Genomic DNA, 21,798 nt, shown 5'->3' with positions numbered 1-21,798 from the left:
CCAAAGGTCCTTGAACTTAGTGAATGTACCCCTGGTCAATATGTTGCTTGTTTGTATGATGGTCAGTGATGGCTTGCAACCATCTTGGCACAGTCTGAAGAAAATGAGGATGTACAGGTGTCATTCATGCATCCACATGGCCCTGCAGCTAACTTTCACTGGCCACGGAGGGAGGACCTCTGCTGGGCGCCGCTGATCAATATTCTGTTGGTTAATGCCCCAAGCACCTCTGCCCTAGGGAGGAATTACACCCTTTCTCACAATGGTTTAGAGAAAATTGCAAGATGGTTCAAAACATTTAAGACAGGCTAACTTAAAATTGCTAGCCTCAGTCATTCTTGATTTTGTTTAACCCAGAGACATTTTGGTCTAAAAACTGAGATTTTACACAATTTCATGTATTATTTATTTGGCAAGAAAATAGATCAAATAATAAATAATATGATAGTAACTGGTGCATACTATGGTCAAAGGCTTGTAAAGTGTAGTTATGTTGAGTATTCACAAACTCCTACATGTGATTTAATGTAACATCAGTGTACATTTTGTGTACATTTGCTGTACATCACAGGGATTCTGCTGAACATTTTTTTTCTTAAAAAGCATGCTATTGTTTTCTATGAAGGAATGTTTGTTCCATGTTTGCTTTGGTTTTATTTTGTAGTACTCAAGAGCGTTCAAATGACACCTTCATTTTGGAAATCTAAGGGTACCCACATGGTCAAATAATGGGCCAAAAAAGGCCCCGCCCACCAAGTTGGGCAGAAAGGGGTTAATTTTGCTCAGAATTCAAGATTAGTATTTGTGTTCTCTATGCATTTTTGGATAGCCTTTTATGTGTTCTATAGGCAAGAGAAACTCCAAAACCTACATTGTTTTAGAAGTGTAAGAAAATACACCCCTAAAATGGCTCATTTTCTGACCACGTCGATCAAATTTCACTTTTTGTTTGGCAACAGCACAGTCCACAAGGGGTTCATGATGCTTTGAGTATTTTCTGCAAAGTATTTGAGACATAATAAACATATTCTGAAATAATTAACATGATATCTTGTTTAAATTTCGAAATAAAAGCAGTTGAAAATGCTCACAAACGGGCCATAGATGGTTAACGCTGACACGCCCCCTTTTTCAAACCCCCATAAAATCTGAACGGAGAGAGATATTGAGCTAAAACCAACTGCTATTATCTTCTACTACCCCAGACTACAAAATATCAAAGAACTAAGTAATTCTGAGACCATCAAGCTGGGAGATCCCTCAATTTTGGGTGATTTCAAATGGAATAACCCTTATTTGTGATCAAATTATTTCTTTGTCAGACTGGATTAAACTGCTTTCAAGTAACTTCAAACTAAAAACCTCAAAAAACCCCAAGGCACAAGTTGTTTTTTTTTTTTTGGAAGTACAGGAAGCACTCCTTTTCAAATACTTTTGCTCTTCAAAGTAATTTTAAACTAGTTAAAACCAGACAACTACCAACTACCTCAAGATGGCTTTACGCTGATTACAGAATCTGAAATTTAAAACAGTTCCACACCAGACAAAATGGTGTGTTGGAACAGTACATTTGTCTTCCAGACACAGATGATGTACAGGGTGTGCCATCAACATGTCTGGAGCAGTTGGACACATCTGGAGCTGTTAAAAAAAGAAAAAAAGATAATACAACCTGAGGTAATTTCTCTGGATCAATTTATAGTCAGTAAAAGGCGGAGACTGCATGGATGCATGCAGTCTGTATGGCACATTCCAATAATGAGGTTTTCACTTCACCTCCACATAAAGCCCGTCCTGCCTGAATAAATTATGCAATAAGGGATTTATTAATCTGATCAGATTTTTATGGAGGCAGAAAAAGAAATATTCTGAAGCTTTTGTGCACTGACCATGATTAACATATGAGAAACCAAACCCCATTTTAACCCATATGTTCCTGAAATAATTTAAGAGTGTATGTGACTCATGTGCCACATTAGTCTAATATCCCCAGAAAGCGCTCTTGCTTGCCTCTACTGGTGGTTGGCTCTCACTGCGGTATTGTATCACTTCCTGTTCCGGAGCACAGCGGTGTTTTGCTGTATCTGTTAGCTGACAGTGGACTCATCTCTGTGCTTGTTCTGTTAGACCTCAGTGCTGCTTTTGATACTGTTGACCATAAAATTTTATTACAGAGATTAGAGCATGCCATAGGTATTAAAGGCACTGCGCTGCGGTGGTTTGAATCATATTTGTCTAATAGATTACAATTTGTTCATGTAAATGGGGAATCTTCTTCACAAACTAAGGTTAATTATGGAGTTCCACAAGGTTCTGTGCTAGGACCAATTTTATTCACTTTATACATGCTTCCCTTAGGCAGTATTATTAGACGGTATTGCTTAAATTTTCATTGTTACGCAGATGATACCCAGCTTTACCTATCCATGAAGCCAGAGGACACACACCAATTAGCTAAACTGCAGGATTGTCTTACAGACATAAAGACATGGATGACCTCTAATTTCCTGCTTTTAAACTCAGATAAACTGAAGTTATTGTACTTGGCCCCACAAATCTTAGAAACATGGTGTCTAACCAGATCCTTACTCTGGATGGCATTACCTTGACCTCTAGTAATACTGTGAGAAATCTTGGAGTCATTTTTGATCAGGATATGTCATTCAAAGTGCATATTAAACAAATATGTAGGACTGCTTTTTTGCATTTAGGCAATATCTCTAAAATTAGAAAGGTCTTGTCTCAGAGTGATGCTGAAAAACTAATTCATGCATTTATTTCCTCTAGGCTGGACTATTGTAATTCATTATTATCAGGTTGTCCTAAAAGTTCCCTGAAAAGCCTTCAGTTAATTCAAAATGCTGCAGCTAGAGTACTAACGGGGACTAGAAGGAGAGAGCATATCTCACCCATATTGGCCTCTCTTCATTGGCTTCCTGTTAATTCTAGAATAGAATTTAAAATTCTTCTTCTTACTTATAAGGTTTTGAATAATCAGGTCCCATCTTATCTTAGGGACCTCTAGTACCATATCACCCCAATAGAGCGCTTCAGCTCTCAGACTGCAGGCTTACTTGTAGTTCCTAGGGTTTGTAAGAGTAGAATGGGAGGCAGAGCCTTCAGCTTTCAGGCTCCTCTCCTGTGGAACCAGCTCCCAATTCAGATCAGGGAGACAGACACCCTCTCTACTTTTAAGATTAGGCTTAAAACTTTCCTTTTTGCTAAAGCTTATAGTTAGGGCTGGATCAGGTGACCCTGAACCATCCCTTAGTTATGCTGCTATAGACTTAGACTGCTGGAGGGTTCCCATGATGCACTGTTTCTTTCTCTTTTTGCTCTGTATGCACCACTCTGCATTTAATCATTAGTGATCGATCTCTGCTCCCCTCCACAGCATGTCTTTTTCTGGTTCTCTCCCTCAGCCCCAACCAGTCCCAGCAGAAGACTGCCCCTCCCTGAGCCTGGTTCTGCTGGAGGTTTCTTCCTGTTAAAAGGGAGTTTTTCCTTCCCACTGTAGCCAAGTGCTTGCTCACAGGGGGTCGTTTTGACCGTTGGGGTTTTACATAATTATTGTATGGCCTTGCCTTACAATATAAAGCGCCTTGGGGCAACTGTTTGTTGTGATTTGGCACTATATAAAAAAAATTGATTGATATTATCCAAGTAGTAGTAACAATAATAAATAGTGGTATTAGTAACATTTGTTCGATGTTCCTGTTTGTGCTCAAACTACATGTGGCCATAAGTCAGCTGAACCATGCTGTAGAAAAGTTCCTTTTGGAAATATGTAATTTAGGAAGCATAATCTAAAACATCCTTTTACTCAGGAGCATGTGAGCACTCACTCCACAGAAAACTGGACTCATTAGTATTTTACGTTTTCATGGCTTGGTCTGGCGCCCGGGCACCACAGAACCAGTGGTGGACACAGCTAACCAAAAAGTTAGATTCAATAATCGCTAATCCGCTCACTGAGAAGTTAACTTTTATAACGATAAACCGCTAAGCTGAAAAAAATAAAAATAGCGGAAGCTACAACTAACAGCTAACTTTTAGCATTGACTCCAGTATACTATAAGCTACTGATAAGCCAGTTTTGAGTTTAAGCACCGTCGATGCTTCTGAGTAGAATCAAAGGCGATCACAAACCCAACACAACCAACGAGTCAGTGCTTCTGTCTTTGTGCACCCTGCCCACTGCTGTAAGGAAGAGTCATTTACATTCAACATACACTGCCCCAGACGTGTAGCAAAAGGCACAAAAAGAAAAGCAGGTTTGACTAGTGGTTTGATTTAAAAACCAAGCTCATTTCGGACGGTTTACTGATATTAACATTAACTGTAATTTTTACAAAGTGAAAATATCACAAATATCTTAGTTTTAAATTAATGCAACAGGTGTCTGTTAGGAGTTGATTGTCAGTGCACCGAATTAGCCAAACAGCTTGTGGCACAGCAGGGAGAGATGGAAAATGTGCAGGTTCAGGGGTTCTTGAGGACCAGATTGAGAACCCCTGGTATACGGTTCCCTTTAACAATCAAGTACATACAAAAGAAGGTTCTCACATTCACAGCTTTAACATTCTCACCTTCAAATCATTAAGCTTTGATGCTAACCAAATCCAAACGTCCTGGAAAACTACAGTAAAAAAAAAATAAATAAAAAATAAATAAATAAATCCCTTTTTTTCCTAGTAAACAAGGAACACAGATACAACAAACACGATGACAACAGCCAGGTGAGGACTGAAAGGCAAAAACCTGATGAGTTAACAAATATAACAGCAGCAAAGAAAAGGGGAAAAGAAGAAAGCTAACCTGCAGCAGGAAAGTGTTCTCCTTGTCAGGGACCTCCAGCGCTGTGGTGCTCCTTACATCGATGATTGAGCAGCACGAGACAGTCAGCCTGGGCTTTGATGACTACGGAGACAAACCAACGCAACACCTGATGTTACCTCAACCTAGTGAAGTCATTATCAGCCCTGATCCCGAAGCAAACATTAAATTAATACAAACCTCACTTCTACTGGGCAAAAGTACAATTTACTGCACGTGCATGGGTGGGAGAACATTTTGCACACATTTAGTGGCAGCATCAGTGACACTCGGTTGTTATGATCCTGGCTGATGGCAATACATGTGCTTTGATTGAGACTTTAACACCATCTATGAACTGAATTTTTAGACAAAGTTTAACACTCATTTGTCAAAGTGTAGGAAATCTCAAACTATCACTCAGTAGAAATCTGCCAGTTGTAGAGAAAAAATAAAAACCAATCTTTTTCCTCAAGTCCCTGTTCAACTGATTTATTCACAAGATTATAAAATTGTCATCAACGAGAACTATGAAAATCTAAACAATAAATCACAGTTGCAACAGTAACAGTAAGCAATTAATTATGAAATGACAGATATTAGAAGCCAAGTAAAACTTACAAGATCCTAAATCAGAATTAAGAGACGCCATCTTCTTATGAAAGAAACATCAGTACTTTCTGACAGAGAAACAATTAGGTGTTAAGTCTGCATTTCCTTTTAATTTTCAAAATTTGTCAGTTTGAGGGGTTACGCTCAGATCCAGATCTGGCAGGAAGAGATTTGATGGGTGATAAATGCCGCTTTACGTTTCTTGATTTAAAGCGTAGAACATGTAGTTTAGAGAGCGTATGCCATTAGTTTCCATGAAGGGCAACGGTCTTCAGAATTCAGTTAAAACTGAACAAATCAGCAGCTAATTTTGTTGATGAACTGAATTCTTCCCATCTATTCAAAGTTGTGTTTGTCAGTGAAATCAGCTGCTGGATCTGTGGCTCCAATTAAAACTCTAAACACTAACATAACTGACAAGAAAAGCAAAGTAATAAATTACAGCAAATGCAGCATGAATAAATATGTTTTATACTTCTGTCAGAGTTAAAAACTTACTTTTGGTGGAATGAAGAATTCCAAGTAGTATTCCTCTCCCCGCTCAGGACCTTCCCTTTCCCTCTCCCGAAGGACCAGACGGCATTTGTGCCAGCGACTGCCTCTCCAAGGCACATTTCCTCCGCTCACTACAGGCTGCAGCTGTCCGCTCTGAGCTGCAGCAGAGGACGCTGAGGCAGCGTTGCTGTTGTCCGTACTATGATGCAGCAGGCCAAACGAGAAGCCAGAAAAACCATGGCTCCCGCTTAACTCGTCGCTAGATGAACTAACGCTAACCCCACCCTCTCGCACTAGCCGGCCCACCTTCCGAGGGGTTTCCATGGTAGTGGCTGCAGCGGCAGCAGCAGCACTGCTGGGAGGCAGCATGGAAGAGATAACAGTCGCTGAGGTGAGGACAGGAGGAGGGGATCGTGATAGTCTGAGCTTCTCTAGACGCTGGCTCCATTTTTCCTTCTCGCCACCTTCGCCGTTGCTCCGCCGCCGATCCCGAGCGGCCTCCGAAAAAGAAAGAGATGTGGCGCTGCTAGAAGATGAGGGGGGAAGAGAGGAAGAGGAGGAGTGGGGCAGGGAGAGAGGCATGGAGAGAGACACAGGCATGGAGGAGATAGGTGTGGGAGGCTGTGTACCAGAGTTCCTCTTAGAGTTGGACACAAAAGTAACATCCTGCACCCCCATGGTGTAGCTATAGCTGGAGGGCAACTGGTTCTGCGCAGAGTCACTGGAGGAACTTCGCCACTGTAGGATGCCCCTGACACTCCCACGTACACTACGACCCACACTCCGCAGAGAAAAACGTTTCTTCAGTTTGTTTTTGGAGGAGTTGGGTGTGCTGTTGCCCTTGGAGCCAGCTGGAGGAGTAACAGAGGAAAGAGGAGTTTGTGGAACACACGAGGGATCCGCACTGTCCACGCAAACCTCCGAGGATGCTGCATCCCTCTCTTCTGGATCAACATCCTCCTCCACAGCTGCCACCTCCAGCCAGCTGTCCACCTCCTCCTCAACTGGTGCTTCACCATTCCTGGGGACCATCATGATGCCCTTCTCTTCACGGCGTCCGTTGTTGCCTCCTACTGAGGAGGAGCAGGACGATGAGGAAGATGGGGGGAGGACTTGGCTGTGTGCATAAGAATCTTGAAGCCTGTCCCCGCTGCGGTTCTCCAATACTAGCCGTGTTGGTGCAGGCTTAGGTAGGGACCGCGTTGTGTTAGGTGGCGCACATGGATGGACGGCACCCCCAGATGCCGATAGAGGGGAAATGGCCTCCTCTTCCAGGGATGTAGCATCTGACTGAGGAGCCCAGATCACCATTTCCTCTCTTGCAGAAGCACAGATAGGTGGAAGCACCCCTTCCAGTTCACTCTGGAAGTGGCGGACAAAGCGGTCAGTGAAGCGACGGCAGAAGGCGGCTGCTGAGTCAGGGGAATAGTGAGGGTTTTCCAGGAGAAACGCCCTAAAGTGGCGCGCAAAGTCACCCGCCGCAACGCGGGCATGGAGCTCACAGAATTCGGTCCAGCTGAGACAAGGAGATGGGGATGGTGTTGGGGTATCCGAGAGGGAAGACGGGTGAGTCTGAGGAGGTGGGCTCACAAGAGGCGGAAGAGGGGGAGGTCGGGAGGACAGAGGCAACATAGAAGGAGATGGTGGCGATGGAGATGGTGAGGGTGAGGGAGGCAAAGGAGAAGTGTTGGCTGCCCGTGGGCTGGGTGGGGTTAAAAGAGAGCCGTTCATCCTCTCAAGTGGTCAGCAGCACTGACTGATGGTCTAACAAATCACTTCCGATTTAAAACACGAAGCAGGTGGAGGGCTAACATGGCACACTAGTCTAACAATTTACTAACTTGAATGAACTTTAGTGTGCTCATCCTTGTTTCAAATGACACACCAATCCCACACATGAAAGGATTAACAGAAATACCTACAAGGTTAAACTTTTTAGGCTACATTTTTTTTTCCATAAAATTAAATAGTTTAATCATTTCAATCAGACAACAAGAGCCAGTAAGTGGACGAGCAACTGAGGTTAGATGATTGTGATTCGAGGTCTGCCTCTTCTTCATTAGCTGTCATATGTCCAATGGAGCAAGGCCACATCCTGTCAACAACAACAAAAAAAAATGTTATTAAAGTTCTTTTACAACATGCAAAAATATATTATTGTGATTTGGATTTACATGATGAAACACTGAATGTTGTATTTCTAAATCAATCCCTCCATTTTCCCAAGACTTTTAAGGCTATACTGATTTAGTCCAGATGTCTTGATCCAAAATAATTGCTTAAATATTTTCTGGGTATACCATGGAAGTGTCTTCTTTGTTGAGAGTACTCAGAAAGCCTTCAAAAGTAGCCATCCAAGAAGCAACTGAATCAGCTGAACAACCTAAAGTGACTCTGACCACGAAGGAACGTTTTTGTTGTGAGCTCCTCGCCCACTCTCTAGCAGGCTCTCAGGATGAGTCCATCCACAGTGAAATCACATCAGTCACTGCAGTGCACCGACAGTGACTGTAGGTGGCACTCAGCAAACCATGCATTAAGCTCCACCCCCACACCAAGAGTGTTGATGCTCTACGGTCTTAAACACTCATGAAATGCAACTCTACCTTCATTGAATGAAATCATGTGCTTTGTATCGGCACGTCTTTGGACAAAACTGAAAGCAAAAGACACAGTAGCACAAATGTGCATCCCGTGTTCAGAGCTGATCCTTAATCATAGGAATAAGTATCAAAAAGAATTGAGAGTGAATTCACATTTTGTCAGTTCATCGTCTCTCCTGCAGCCCTCTCTCACTCAGCCTTTCATTCTCTGGCTCTCTGCCTCTTAGTATATATTCAGTGATGTGAAAATATTTGTGTACCCATGAGCTTTTACATGTTTGAATTTTTTTATGACCCCCCCCCCCCCAAAAAAATTAATTTATAATAAAAATTTCTAAAAAACATTTTTTGGGAACGATCACCTCCGGACAGATTTACCACACAGTACCATACTGTTTGTATTTCTTAATAACAGAAGTAAACAAAGTCTAAGACAAAATGTTCAAGTCTCCATCCACTGAATTGCCTGACGAAGACTGGATGTAAAAGTGATGGTTTACATGTGTTATAATAAAGGGTGCACTTACTTATTCACACCATCACTTTGGCTTTTAGATTTTTATTTCTTTTAATTCATGTGAAGATTGATTTCACTGTGAGTATAAAGGGCATCAATCTAAATTATTTAATATAAAAAGCCTGAATTTTTTGCTTTGTTTTCAATTGTAAAAGCTTAAGTGCTTTCACGTCACTGTGTGCACATAAATAATAACCATAGTTGTACTGAATGGGTTAGGTGGTTGGGTAGATATATCTATTCATACTAGTATAAGAGCTACTGTTCTTGCATTTCCAGATCTTATCTGCCACCAGTAGTCTCCATACAGGTGGACTTCAGCACACTCAACTGTAACTCAACTTCATACTCAAAACTTAAAGTCCAAAACCTGTTTTTTTTTTTGTTTTTTTTTTGTGGCGATACTAAAAGGTTTCAGTCATAGTCAGTCTGAGACTCATTACACCAGTGATTAAAATTTAGCATCAGACTAAAAAAAAATTATACCCACGCTATTAGGGATGGTACAACCCCTGGCAAACATTATGGAATCACCGGCCTCGGAGGATGTTCATTCAGTTCTTTAATTTTGTAGAAAAAAGCAGATCACAGACATGACACAAAACTAAAGTAATTTCAAATGGCAACTTTCTGGCTTTAAGAAACACTATAAGAAATCAGGAAAAAAAAAATTGTGGCAGTCAGTAACGGTTACTTTTTTAGACCAAGTAGAGGGAAAAAAATATGGAATCACTCAATTCTGAGGAATAAATTATGGAATCACCCTGTAAACGTTCATCCCCAAAACTAACACCTGCATCAAATCAGATCTGCTCGTTAGTCTGCATCTAAAAAGGAGTGATCACACCTTGGAGAGCTGTTGCACCAAGTGGACTGACATGAATCATGGCTCCAACACGAGAGATGTCAATTGAAACAAAGGAGAGGATTATCAAACTCTTAAAAGAGGGTAAATCATCACGCAATGTTGCAAAAGATGTTGGTTGTTCACAGTCAGCTGTGTCTAAACTCTTGACCAAATACAAACAACATGGGAAGGTTGTTAAAGGCAAACATACTGGTAGACCAAGGAAGACATCAAAGCGTCAAGACAGAAAACTTAAAGCAATATGTCTCAAAAGTCGAAAATGCACAACAAATGAGGAACGAATGGGAGGAAACTGGAGTCAACATCTGTGACCGAACTGTAAGAAACCGCCTAAAGGAAATGGGATTTACATACAGAAAAGCTAAACGAAAGCCATCATTAACAGCTAAACAGAAAAAAACAAGGTTACAATGGGCTAAGGAAAAGCAATCGTGGACTGTGGATGACTGGATGAAAGTCATATTCAGTGATGAATCTCGAATCTGCATTGGGCAAGGTGATGATGCTGGAACTTTTGTTTGGTGCCGTTCCAATGAGATTTATAAAGATGACTGCCTGAAGAGAACATGTAAATTTCCACAGTCATTGATGATATGGGGCTGCATGTCAGGTAAAGGCACTGGGGAGATGGCTGTCATTACATCATCAATAAATGCACAAGTTTACGTTGATATTTTGGACACTTTTCTTATCCCATCAATTGAAAGGATGTTTGGGGATGATGAAATCATTTTTCAAGATGATAATGCATCTTGCCATAGAGCAAAAACTGTGAAAACATTCCCTGCAAAAAGACACATAGGGTCAATGTCATGGCCTGCAAATAGTCCGGATCTTAATCCAATTGAAAATCTTTGGCGGAAGTTGAAGAAAATGGTCCATGACAAGGCTCCAACCTGCAAAGCTGATCTGGCAACAGCAATCAGAGAAAGTTGGAGCCAGATTGATGAAGAGTACTGTTTGTCACTCATTAAGTCCATGCCTCAGAGACTGCAAGCTGTTATAAAAGCCAGAGGTGGTGCAACAAAATACTAGTGATGTGTTGGAGCGTTCTTTTGTTTTTAATGATTCCATAATTTTTTCCTCAGAATTGAGTGATTCCATATTTGTTTCCCTCTGCTTGGTCTAAAAAAGTAACCATTACTGACTGCCACAATTTTTTTTCCCTGATTTCTTATAGTGTTTCTTAAAGCCAGAAAGTTGACATTTGAAATGACTTTAGTTTTGTGTCATGTCTGTGATCTGCTTTTTTTCTACAAAATTAAACAACTGAATGAACATCCTCCGAGGCCAGTGATTCCATAATTTTTGCCAGGGGTTGTACAAGTTGGGGAAAAAACAAAAAACAGAAAGCCACATCCCATCGACATTTCAGCAAAATGTCAAGACTTTGGCACAGTGACACTGTGCGAGGGAGAGTCCTGGACTACTGATGTATAAAAACGCAAAGTACTTTTTATCAGATTACTTGATTAATTGCCAGAATAATCAATAGACTACTTGATTACTAAAATAATCTGATAGCTGCAGCCCTAGTATAATGTCAAATGACACAGGGAAAAAAGTATTGAACACCTGAAGAAAGGGAGGTGCAAAAAGGCATGAAAAGCCAAGACACCGGGTGAAATCTATCAGTAACTACAAAGCAATCCTGCCCCTTGTCAGTGCAAATTAGATAGTTCAGTCCCAACTGATGGCCTATAAAAAGGTGCCTCATTACCAAGATGTCACACAAGAAACATCTCCTGATGGGTAAAAGTAAAGAGCTCTCTCTTCGCAATCTTAATGTTGCAAAACATACTAATGGCATTGTTTACAGAAGAATTTCTAAACTTCTGAATCTTCCAGTGAGCACTGTTGGGGCCATAATCAGGAAGTCAAAAGAACAAAATTTCACCATAAACCAGCCAGGACTAGGTGCTCCTCGTAAGATTACTTACAGAGGACTGAAAAGAATTATGAGAAGAGCTGTCCAAGAGCCAAGGATCGCTTCAGAAAGACCTGAAATTAGCAGGTACAATTCTTTCAAATAAAACAATAAGTAATGCACTCAACCGCCATGGCCTGTATGCATGCTCACCATGCAAGACTCCACTGCTGAAGAAAAAGCATGTTGAAGCTCATTTAAAATTTAACTCTTTGTATGCCATAACACATACATAACACATGTGCCATAAATGGCACAGAACATCACCCCCAAAACATGATACCAACAGTGAAGTCTGGAGGTGGAAACATCATGGTGTAGGGATGTGTTTCAGCAGACGACACTGGCAAACTTCCTGTATAATTGAAGTAAGGATGAATGGTAAAATGTACCGAGACATTCTTGATAAAACTCTACCAAGATGATGAGAATGAAAGGAGGATGGACATTTAGGCAAAACATTAACCCCAAACACACAGCCAAGGAAACTCACCTTCAACAAAAGCTGCTCTTTTGTTTTGTTTCTTTATTTTTCTTAAAGACAATTTTTCTTTTATATTGCTCCTAAATTCCACTTAGTGCAGAATTGCATGAGTAAAACTAGGACACAGAGGAATACTGACTGAATGTTTTAGTTGTTAAAATATATTCATCATCATTACCAGTATTATTATAGTAGTATGTCCAAAATATCTTTAAAATTACTTCAAAATTAAATCTTCAGGTCTCTCTTGGGGGTTCAAAAAAACTGTTAGCTACTGTGGGTAATTATTGGCTATTTCAATTAGCCACATGGGAAGTTGATTAGCCACACATTCATTCAAAAGAAAAAACGCAAAAGTGCAAATTCGAAACAACATTCAAGACAGCTATCTACGAGCTATCTCGGAAATCCTTTTGTTTGTTAACCCTCTGGGGCCGACGCCGTCGTATACAACGGCCAAGACCAAGCTTTACTAAATTATAAGTAACTTTTTAATGATATGAGATAGAAACTTACTCTTTTTTTTTTGTTGTTGTTTTTGCTGAAAAGTTAACTTCGCAGACTTTCGAGCCAGCCATCGGCCATCTTTGTACTCCTTATAGAAGCTGTGTGATGACGTGCGCAATGTGAGTGTCCAATCGGAATTGGTTCACCGTCACATGGTTTTCCAAAATACAATCGTAGGGCAGATTTACCTCATGTGAAAAACCAAAGATCGTTTTCAGAAGTGATATTTTACGAGTTGGCCTGTTTGAATAGCCTCCTGGGTGCTCCAATAAGTACATACTATTGGGCTCCAATGCGCCCTGCGCCATTACGCACAGCGATCAGTGAAAGCAGATGGAGAGCCTCTGATGACAATCTCACATGCTCTAACAAAGAGTGTGTAACTATCAGGATTGCTCCACTAGTTTGCATATGAATGTTACTGGATAACTCTGTTGCTTTCTGTAGAGCAACTCTGTAGAGCAGAGTTGTAGTCTTACACACCTCTCTGCAGCTTCTCTCCCCCTGCCATCCCCTCATTACCCCATCCCCGTAGAGACGGTGCCTGCTCCCAGACCACCAATAACCAGTAAAAATCTATTTAAGCATAAAAACTCAAAAAGAAAAAATAATATAGCACCTTCAACTGCACCACAGACTAAAACAGTTAAATGTGGTCTATTAAACATTAGGTCACTCTCTTCTAAGTCCCTGTTAGTAAATGATATAATAATTGATCAACATATTGATTTATTCTGCCTTACAGAAACCTGGTTACAGCAGGATGAATGTGTTAGTTTAAATGAGTCAACACCCCCGAGTCACACTAACTGCCAGAACGCTCGTAGCACGGACCGAGGTGGAGGATTAGCAGCAATCTTCCACTCCAGCTTATTAATTAATCAAAAACCCAGACAGAGCTTTAATTCATTTGAAAGCTTGACTCTTAATCTTGTCCATCCAAATTGGAAGTCCCAAAAACCAGTTTTATTTGTTATTATCTATCATCCACCTGGTTGTTACTGTGAGTTTTTCTGTGAATTTTCAGACCTTTTGTCTGACTTAGTGCTTAGCTCAGATAAGATAATTATAGTGGGCGATTTTAACATCCACACAGATGCTGAGAATGACAGCCTCAACACTGCATTTAATCTATTATTAGACTCAATTGGCTTTGCTCAAAATGTAAATGAGTCCACCCACCACTTTAATCATATCTTAGATCTTGTTCTGACTTATGGTATGGAAATTGAAGACTTAACAGTATTCCCTGAAAACTCCCTTCTGTCTGATCATTTTTTAATAACATTTACATTTACTCTGATGGACTACCCAGCAGTGGGGAATAAGTTTCATTACACTAGAAGTCTTTCAGAAAGCGCTGTAACTAGGTTTAAGGATATGATTCCTTCTTTATGTTCTCTAATGCCATATACCAACACAGTGCAGAGTAGCTACCTAAACTCTGTGAGTGAGATAGAGTATCTCGTCATTAGTTTTACATCCTCATTGAAGACAACTTTGGATGCTGTAGCTCCTCTGAAAAAGAGAGCCTTAAATCAGAAGTGCCTGACTCCGTGGTATAACTCAGAAACTCGCAGCTTAAAGCAGATAACCTGTAAGTTGGAGAGGAAATGGCGTCTCACTAATTTAGAAGATCTTCACTTAGCCTGGAAAAAGAATCTGTTGCTCTATAAAAAAGCCCTCCGTAAAGCTAGGACATCTTACTACTCATCACTAATTGAAGAAAATAAGAACAACCCCAGGTTTCTTTTCAGCACTGTAGCCAGGCTGACAAACAGTCAGAGCTCTATTGAGCCGAGTATTCCTTTAACTTTAACTAGTAATGACTTCATGACTTTCTTTGCTAATAAAATTTTAACTATTAGAGAAAAAATTACTCATAACCATCCCAAAGACATATCGTTCTCTTTGGCTGCTTTCAGTGATGCCGGTATTTGGATAGACTCTTTCTCTCCGATTGTTCTGCCTGAGTTATTTTCATTAGTTACTTCCTCCAAACCATCAACATGTCTATTAGACCCCATTCCTACCAGGCTGCTCAAGGAAGCCCTACCATTAATTAATGCTTCGATCTTAAATATGATCAATCTATCTTTATCAGTTGGCTATGTACCACAGGCTTTTAAGGTGGTAGTAATTAAACCATTACTTAAAAAGCCATCACTTGACCCAGGTATCTTAGCTAATTATAGGCCAATCTCCAACCTTCCTTTTCTCTCAAAAATTCTTGAAAGGGTAGTTGTAAAACAGCTAACTGATCATCTGCAGAGGAATGGTCTATTTGAAGAGTTTCAGTCAGGTTTTAGAATCCATCATAGTACAGAAACAACATTAGTGAAGGTTACAAATGATCTTCTTATGGCCTCAGACAGTGGACTCATCTCTGTGCTTGTTCTGTTAGACCTCAGTGCTGCTTTTGATACTGTTGACCATAAAATTTTATTACAGAGATTAGAGCATGCCATAGGTATTAAAGGCACTGTGCTGCAGTGGTTTGAATCATATTTATCTAATAGATTACAATTTGTTCATGTAAATGGGGAATCTTCTTCACAGACTAAGGTTAATTATGGAGTTCCACAAGGTTCTGTGCTAGGACCAATTTTATTCACTTTATACATGTTTCCCTTAGGCAGTATTATTAGACAGCATTGCTTAAATTTTCATTGTTACGCAGATGATACCCAGCTTTATCTATCCATGAAGCCAGAGGACACACACCAATTAGCTAAACTGCAGGATTGTCTTACAGACATAAAGACATGGATGACCTCTAATTTCCTGCTTTTAAACTCATAAAACTGAAGTTATTGTACTTGGCCCCACAAATCTTAGAAACATGGTGTCTAACCAGATCCTTACTCTGGATGGCATTACCCTGACCTCTAGTAATACTGTGAGAAATCTTGGAGTCACTTTTGATCAGGATATGTCATTCAATGCGCATATTAAACAAATATGTAGGACTGCTTTTTTGCATTTGCGCAATATCTCTAAAATTAGAAAGGTCTTGTCTCAGAGTGATGCTGAAAAACTAATTCATGCATTTATTTCCTCTAGGCTGGACTATTGTAATTCATTATTATCAGGTTGTCCTAAAAGTTCCTTGAAAAGCCTTCAGTTAATTCAAACTGCTGCAGCTAGAGTACTGACAGGGACTAGAAGGAGAGAGCATATCTCACCCATATTGGCCTCTCTTCATTGGCTTCCTGTTAATTCTAGAATAGAATTTAAAATTCTTCTTCTTACTTATAAGGTTTTGAATAATCAGGTCCGATCTTATCTTAGGGACCTCATAGTACTATATCACCCCAATAGAGCACTTTGCTCTCAGACTGCAGGCTTACTTGTAGTTCCTAGGGTTTGTAAGAGTAGAATTGTAAGAGTAGGCTCCTCTCCTGTGGAACCAGCTCCCAATTCAGATCAAGGAGACAGACACCCTCTCTACTTTTAAGATTAGGCTTAAAACTTTCCTTTTTGCTAAAGCTTATAGTTAGGGCTGGATCAGGTGACCCTAAACCATCCCTTAGTTATGCTGCTATAGACTTAGACTGCTGGGGGGTTCCCATGATGCACTGAGTGTTTCTTTCTCTTTTGCTCTGTATGCACCACTCTGCATTTAATCATTAGTGATTGATCTCTGCTCCCCTCCACAGCATGTCTTTTTCCTGGTTCTCTCCCTCAGCCCCAACCATTCCCAGCAGAAGACTGCCCCTCCCTGAGCCTGGTTCTGCTGGAGGTTTCTTCCTGTTAAAAGGGAGTTTTTCCTTCCCACTGTCGCCAAGTGCTTGCTCACAGGGGGTCGTTTTGACCGTTGGGGTTTTTCCGTAATTATTGTATGGCCTTGCCTTACAATATAAAGCGCCTTGGGGCAACTGTTTGTTGTGATTTGGCGCTATATAAATAAAATTGATTTGATTTGACTTTCTTGGCGTAAAGCACTGTTTACCATATCAATGGGCGAGGGGGAGGGCAGCTCCTCAGACTGTAAGGAGCCAAAGTGGGCCAAAGTGTGAATGAAAGCTGCTTTCGGAGCAGCACAGAACACTCCAAAACACAATAGAAGTTTGTGATGTAACCTTTGTTACATCACAAACATAATAGCAGACAGAAATTGCTTTGAGATGAGACAAACAAAATGCATAGACCATTTTGTATATATTGTTCAAAATGTGCATTTGTGTTTATTGTTTGAACCTTTTTGTTGTACAGTCTTTCACACAAGACCTCAAATTACCTTTATAAAGTGTCAAAACAGTTGTTTATTGTAGTTTGCTGTGTGTTTTGAATAAATGTGTGTGGAAAATAATTTTCCGCTTTACTTTTGCCTTTCTTATTTCTGATTGTAAACCTTTATTACACTTATAACACACAACAAAAGCATATATATTATGAAAGCACAGGTTGTCCTGAAAAAAAGAGACATAAAACTTGATTGTGGGATGCAGGGAGAGCTGTTAACAGCAATAATAAAATATTTATGCCAGGCAAGTGAACTGTCCAAAAAATGCCCATGGACCCCAGAGGGTTAATACAGTCTGTGTGTGACATGGTATGTGGTAGTTGCTTGTGACAGGATTTTATTATTCCATTATTTTGTTTGTTATTTGTGTTGATGTTGTTAGCAGGAGCGGGAGTCAAGTGGTTACTGCACTTGGTTTCAGTGCGGAAGACTCCTGCTTCAAACCCCACCTCTGCTGCATTTCTCCATGTAATGTGAATTTGCATCAGGAGGGGCATCTGGCACAAAACTTGTACCAAATCTACATGCAGATCCACCTTGGATCTGCTGTGGCGACCCCGAGTGAAAACAAAGGAGCAACCGAAGGGACTTTCTTTTGTGTTGATGTTATTATGTGTGTTCTCCAAAACAATTTGGTGGACATTAATGTGGAGTCCCCATGTGAATTTGGGCCACTGCCCACTGGTTTTCAGCCCAGGCAAACTTGTGTTTTAATCTTCTCCTGGTTCTGGTTAATGATTGGAGCAAATCGCTTCTACTTTTTACTCACAGGTGTACTGTAGCTTCTGTCAGAATTAGAAGTACTGCCATAATTTTTAAGTTTTTTTTTTTTTTAATGTTCGACACAGCAGCAATTCACAGGCAAACTGTTTCTCACAGCGTGCATCCATTCACCATATGTGATGTAATGAGGGCTAGGGAGATCCTTGAACCTTTACTCAAAGGGAGTTGGGGGGTTTTCTGCCCCTCATAATGATAATCCTGTGAGCGAAAGACGACAGTAAGTGGTATGTGTAGCATCTGTTTACACAATCTTTGTGTGTGGCCTTTTGTTCCGACATATTCATCTCATAGCACTGTAGGTAAATCTCCCTGTCATATTTACCTATTACAATCTTAAACTTTGCAATCACTTCTTCACACAGGGAGCGTTACAATTTTCTCAGATTCTGGGTCATATTCCTCATCATTCCAACTATTTTTGCTGCTCATCTCTGTACATTTTCCAATTAATTTTCTTTTTTTTTTAGGTTTTAGAAAGCTGGCACTGGTGATCACACTGTAACTTTCACTCTCTCTCTCTCTCACACACACACACACACACACACACACACACACACACACACACACAATTTTCAACCGCTTATCCAAGATTGGGTCATGGGGAGCTGGAGCCTATCCCAGCAGTCACATGGCATCAGACCGGATACACCCTGGACAGGGCGGCCGTCTGTCGCAGGAACACTGTAACTTTATAAATCCCAATAAAAGTAGGCTAATTTAGATGTCTGGAAGTCCTCCTGATTAAACGCATCATGCTTCTGTCATTGATAAACTTCTGCCTGATGTTATTCAAAAGAGAGATGATTCATGACTATACAGAAGTCATTTTCCTTGGTGACTTCATCCATGATGACATCATTAAATACAAATATGTTCATATGCAGACAAAAGCGTATTTGTGCCTCAGAATCAAACTGCTGACAAAAATAGATCAATTAACACGTTCATGTTCACAGAACCACTGGACAAAAAGTAACCAGCTCATCACGTGACTGTACACGTCAGCCATAGCAGCCTTCTCATTGGTCTGTTTTTATATTATGATGTAGGACGTCACACACAAAAATAATGTTAAACCAAGAACTTTTCCATTTAACCATGACACGTCATCACTGGTTATAATATTCAGTTTACATTTCATTCGAATACAGTTTTGACGTTTGCTGTCACAAAGCTAACAGCAGTGCTAATCGATGCTTACACATCACTCGCTAGCATGCTGTGGCGTTGGCCGGCTAACAATAGCTACCCAGCCTCGGTGCGGCAACATGCCTACCGTTAAATCATACCACCGTTTAGAAACAAGAACCAGATTTACAACACGTAAGTAATGACTAATGTAGTCTCTTCAATCATCTAAACGCCAAGACCTTCAACTAAGCTAACGGCTAAACTAGCTGCCCTTAGCCAGTCGGCTAAACTTGAGCCAAGCAGTTCCATATTATTCTTTCATATATACCTGAATATCACAGTGCAGAGCGTCCACGCATGTCTGTCGGTGAAAATGAGTAGCGGCGCGTCATTCTATAAGTCCACGACACGAAACGAACATTTTAGAACGGTTGTTATTGTTGCTAGCCGTGAACATTGCTGTCTTGCCTATACCCGAGCTTCTCGTACCGAGTTCTCGCGATAGTTCGACGACAGGGCCCACCCTTATTAGAAATTTCGGCACGTGTTGCCTGACACGCGTCTTATTTCAGCCCATCTTCTCTGATGGGTCTTATTTCGCCACTTCTTGTTTGACATGCGTCTTATTTTGGCACTGCTACAGTGGATCTGGAAAATATTCACATGCTAAAATTTTTCCACATTTTGTTATGTTGCAGTCTTATTCCAAAATGGATGCAATAATTTTTTCCTCAAAATTCTACACACAATACCCCATAATGACAACATGAAAAAGTTTTTTTTTTCTTTTTTAGTTTTGCAAATTTATAAAAAAAAAAAAAACAAGACATCACATACATAAGTACACAGCCTTTGCCATAAAGCTCAAAATATATCTCAGGTGCATCCTGTTTCCAATGATCATCCTTGAGATGTTTCTACAGCTTAATTGGAGAAAATCTTGGGTAAATTCAGTTCTTTAGACATGATTTGGAAAGGCACACATCTGTCTACATATAAGGTCCCACAGTTGACAGTGCATGTCAGAGCACAAACCAAGCATGAAGTCAAAGGAATTGTCTGTAGACCTCTGAGATAGGATTGTCTCGAGGCGCAAATCCGAGGAAAGGTACAGAAACATTTCTGCTGCTTTGAAGGTCCCAATGAGCACAGTGTCCTCCATTATCTGTAAATGGAAGAAGTTCAGATCCACCAGGACTCTTCGTAGAGCTGGCTGCCCGTCTAAACTGAGTGATTGGGGTAGAAGGACGTTAGTCAGGGAGGTGACCAAGAACCCATTGGTCACTCTGTCAGAGCTCCAGCATTCCTCTTTGGGGAGAGGAGAACCTTCCAGAAGGAAACTATCTCTGCAGCAATTCACCAATCAGGCCTGTATGGTAGAGTGGCCAGACGGAAGCCACTCCCTAGTAAAAGGCACATGGCAGCCCACCTGCAGTTTGCTGAAAGGCACCTGAAGGACTCTCAGACCACGGGAAACAAAATTCTCTGGTCTGCAGACCACTTTAATTAATTCCACATGGTAAATCTATTTTTTGTATCATACTGAATTAATTCAGCTTTGAGTAAAATTCCATTCCAAGTGGTTTCTAAGGGCTCCTTCACACATAACACGATTTAAGCCGACTAGTGCACGAAGGAGGAATGGCAATCCGTTCGTGGATAATCGTAGCTGCCTCCAACGCCTCGTACACCTGTTGCTACAACTTTTCGCGCATACCAGCGGCTGAAAGACAGAGAGTGCCCTGTGAGAGCCCATTTGATCCCTCTCGTGGCAGGTGTCAGCCAAATTCCAAGTGACACACATGAACATCCACCAACGCTCGCTTGACACTTAGAAAATGTGTGGCCATTCATGCTGTTAGCACAAAACAGTGAGCAGACAATCACTTTCGAGCTGGATGTGAAATTTGTCTAAGTGCTCCCACAAGTGTGGGGGCACAAAGCAACAAAGCACAAGCACAAAGCAACACATGTGGTGCATGTGTCTCACAAAGGGAGCTGCATGTCAGCTGATCACAGCACACTGACAGCTGGATGACGGCTCAGTGCACACGATGCAGAGTTCTCCCACTGAACTAGAGTTCAGTGGGTTCTCCCCAGACAATGGAACAATGGTGCCACGCTATTATACTGCCATCTAGTGCTGCTATAGTGTAGTGTCACCTCATGATGTTTTAGCGGGAGACTTGGTGGTGCTCTGTGTCAGCCTGATCCCGTCAGATCTCAGAAGCTAAGCAGAGCAGGATCTGGTTAGTACTTGGATGGGAGACCTCCTTGGAACACCAGCGACTATGAGTGTTTCTCCAGGTGAAACTGGAGTTGCGTCAGGAAGGGCATCCGGCGTAAAACTTGTGCCAATTACCAATGCGGATCTGGCTGTATCAGCTGTGGTGACCCCGAACAAAAACCGGGAGCAGCTGAATGAACAACAACAACTTGGTGGTAATGTAACGGCGCGCAAACCCGCTTTTGCAGGAAGTTTCGCATAAACAACTTCAGCTCTTTATTTTATCCTGTTTATATCCAGATGACACAAACCATGACAAAATGCAAGCGTTGATCACAGGAGGATCTCTGCATTTTTTGTTTCATCAGCAGAGTTGTAGTCTTACACACCTCTCTGCAGCTTCTCTCCCCCTGCCATCCCCTCATTACCCCATCCCAGTAGAGACGGTGCCTGCTCCCAGACTACCAATAACCAGCAAAAATCTATTTAAGCATAAAAATTCAAAAAGAAAAAATAATATAGCACCTTCAACTGCACCACAGACTAAAACAGTTAAATGTGGTCTATTAAACATTAGGTCTCT

The 21,798-nt window shown here is 41.0% G+C and overlaps 1 protein-coding gene across 1 annotated transcript in view; it reads right to left on the bottom strand.

Moving 5' to 3' along the window:
• Nucleotides 1–19,583, bottom strand: part of sh2b1 (SH2B adaptor protein 1) — a 37,945-nt gene extending 18,362 nt beyond the window's left edge. Inside the window, 3 exon segments of the mRNA XM_034190007.1 lie at nucleotides 4,819–4,920; nucleotides 5,926–8,017; nucleotides 19,317–19,583. Of these exon segments, the coding sequence (XP_034045898.1) occupies nucleotides 4,819–4,920; nucleotides 5,926–7,653 (1,830 nt within the window). The 5' untranslated portion in view covers nucleotides 7,654–8,017; nucleotides 19,317–19,583.
• Between the last annotated feature and the right edge of the window lie 2,215 nt (nucleotides 19,584–21,798).

This window comes from Thalassophryne amazonica, chromosome 16, assembly GCF_902500255.1.
Source record: "Thalassophryne amazonica chromosome 16, fThaAma1.1, whole genome shotgun sequence".
Taxonomy (NCBI): domain Eukaryota; kingdom Metazoa; phylum Chordata; class Actinopteri; order Batrachoidiformes; family Batrachoididae; genus Thalassophryne; species Thalassophryne amazonica.
The sequence above is the reverse complement of the archived record's forward strand: the minus strand, read 5'-3'. Positions and strand labels throughout refer to the sequence as shown.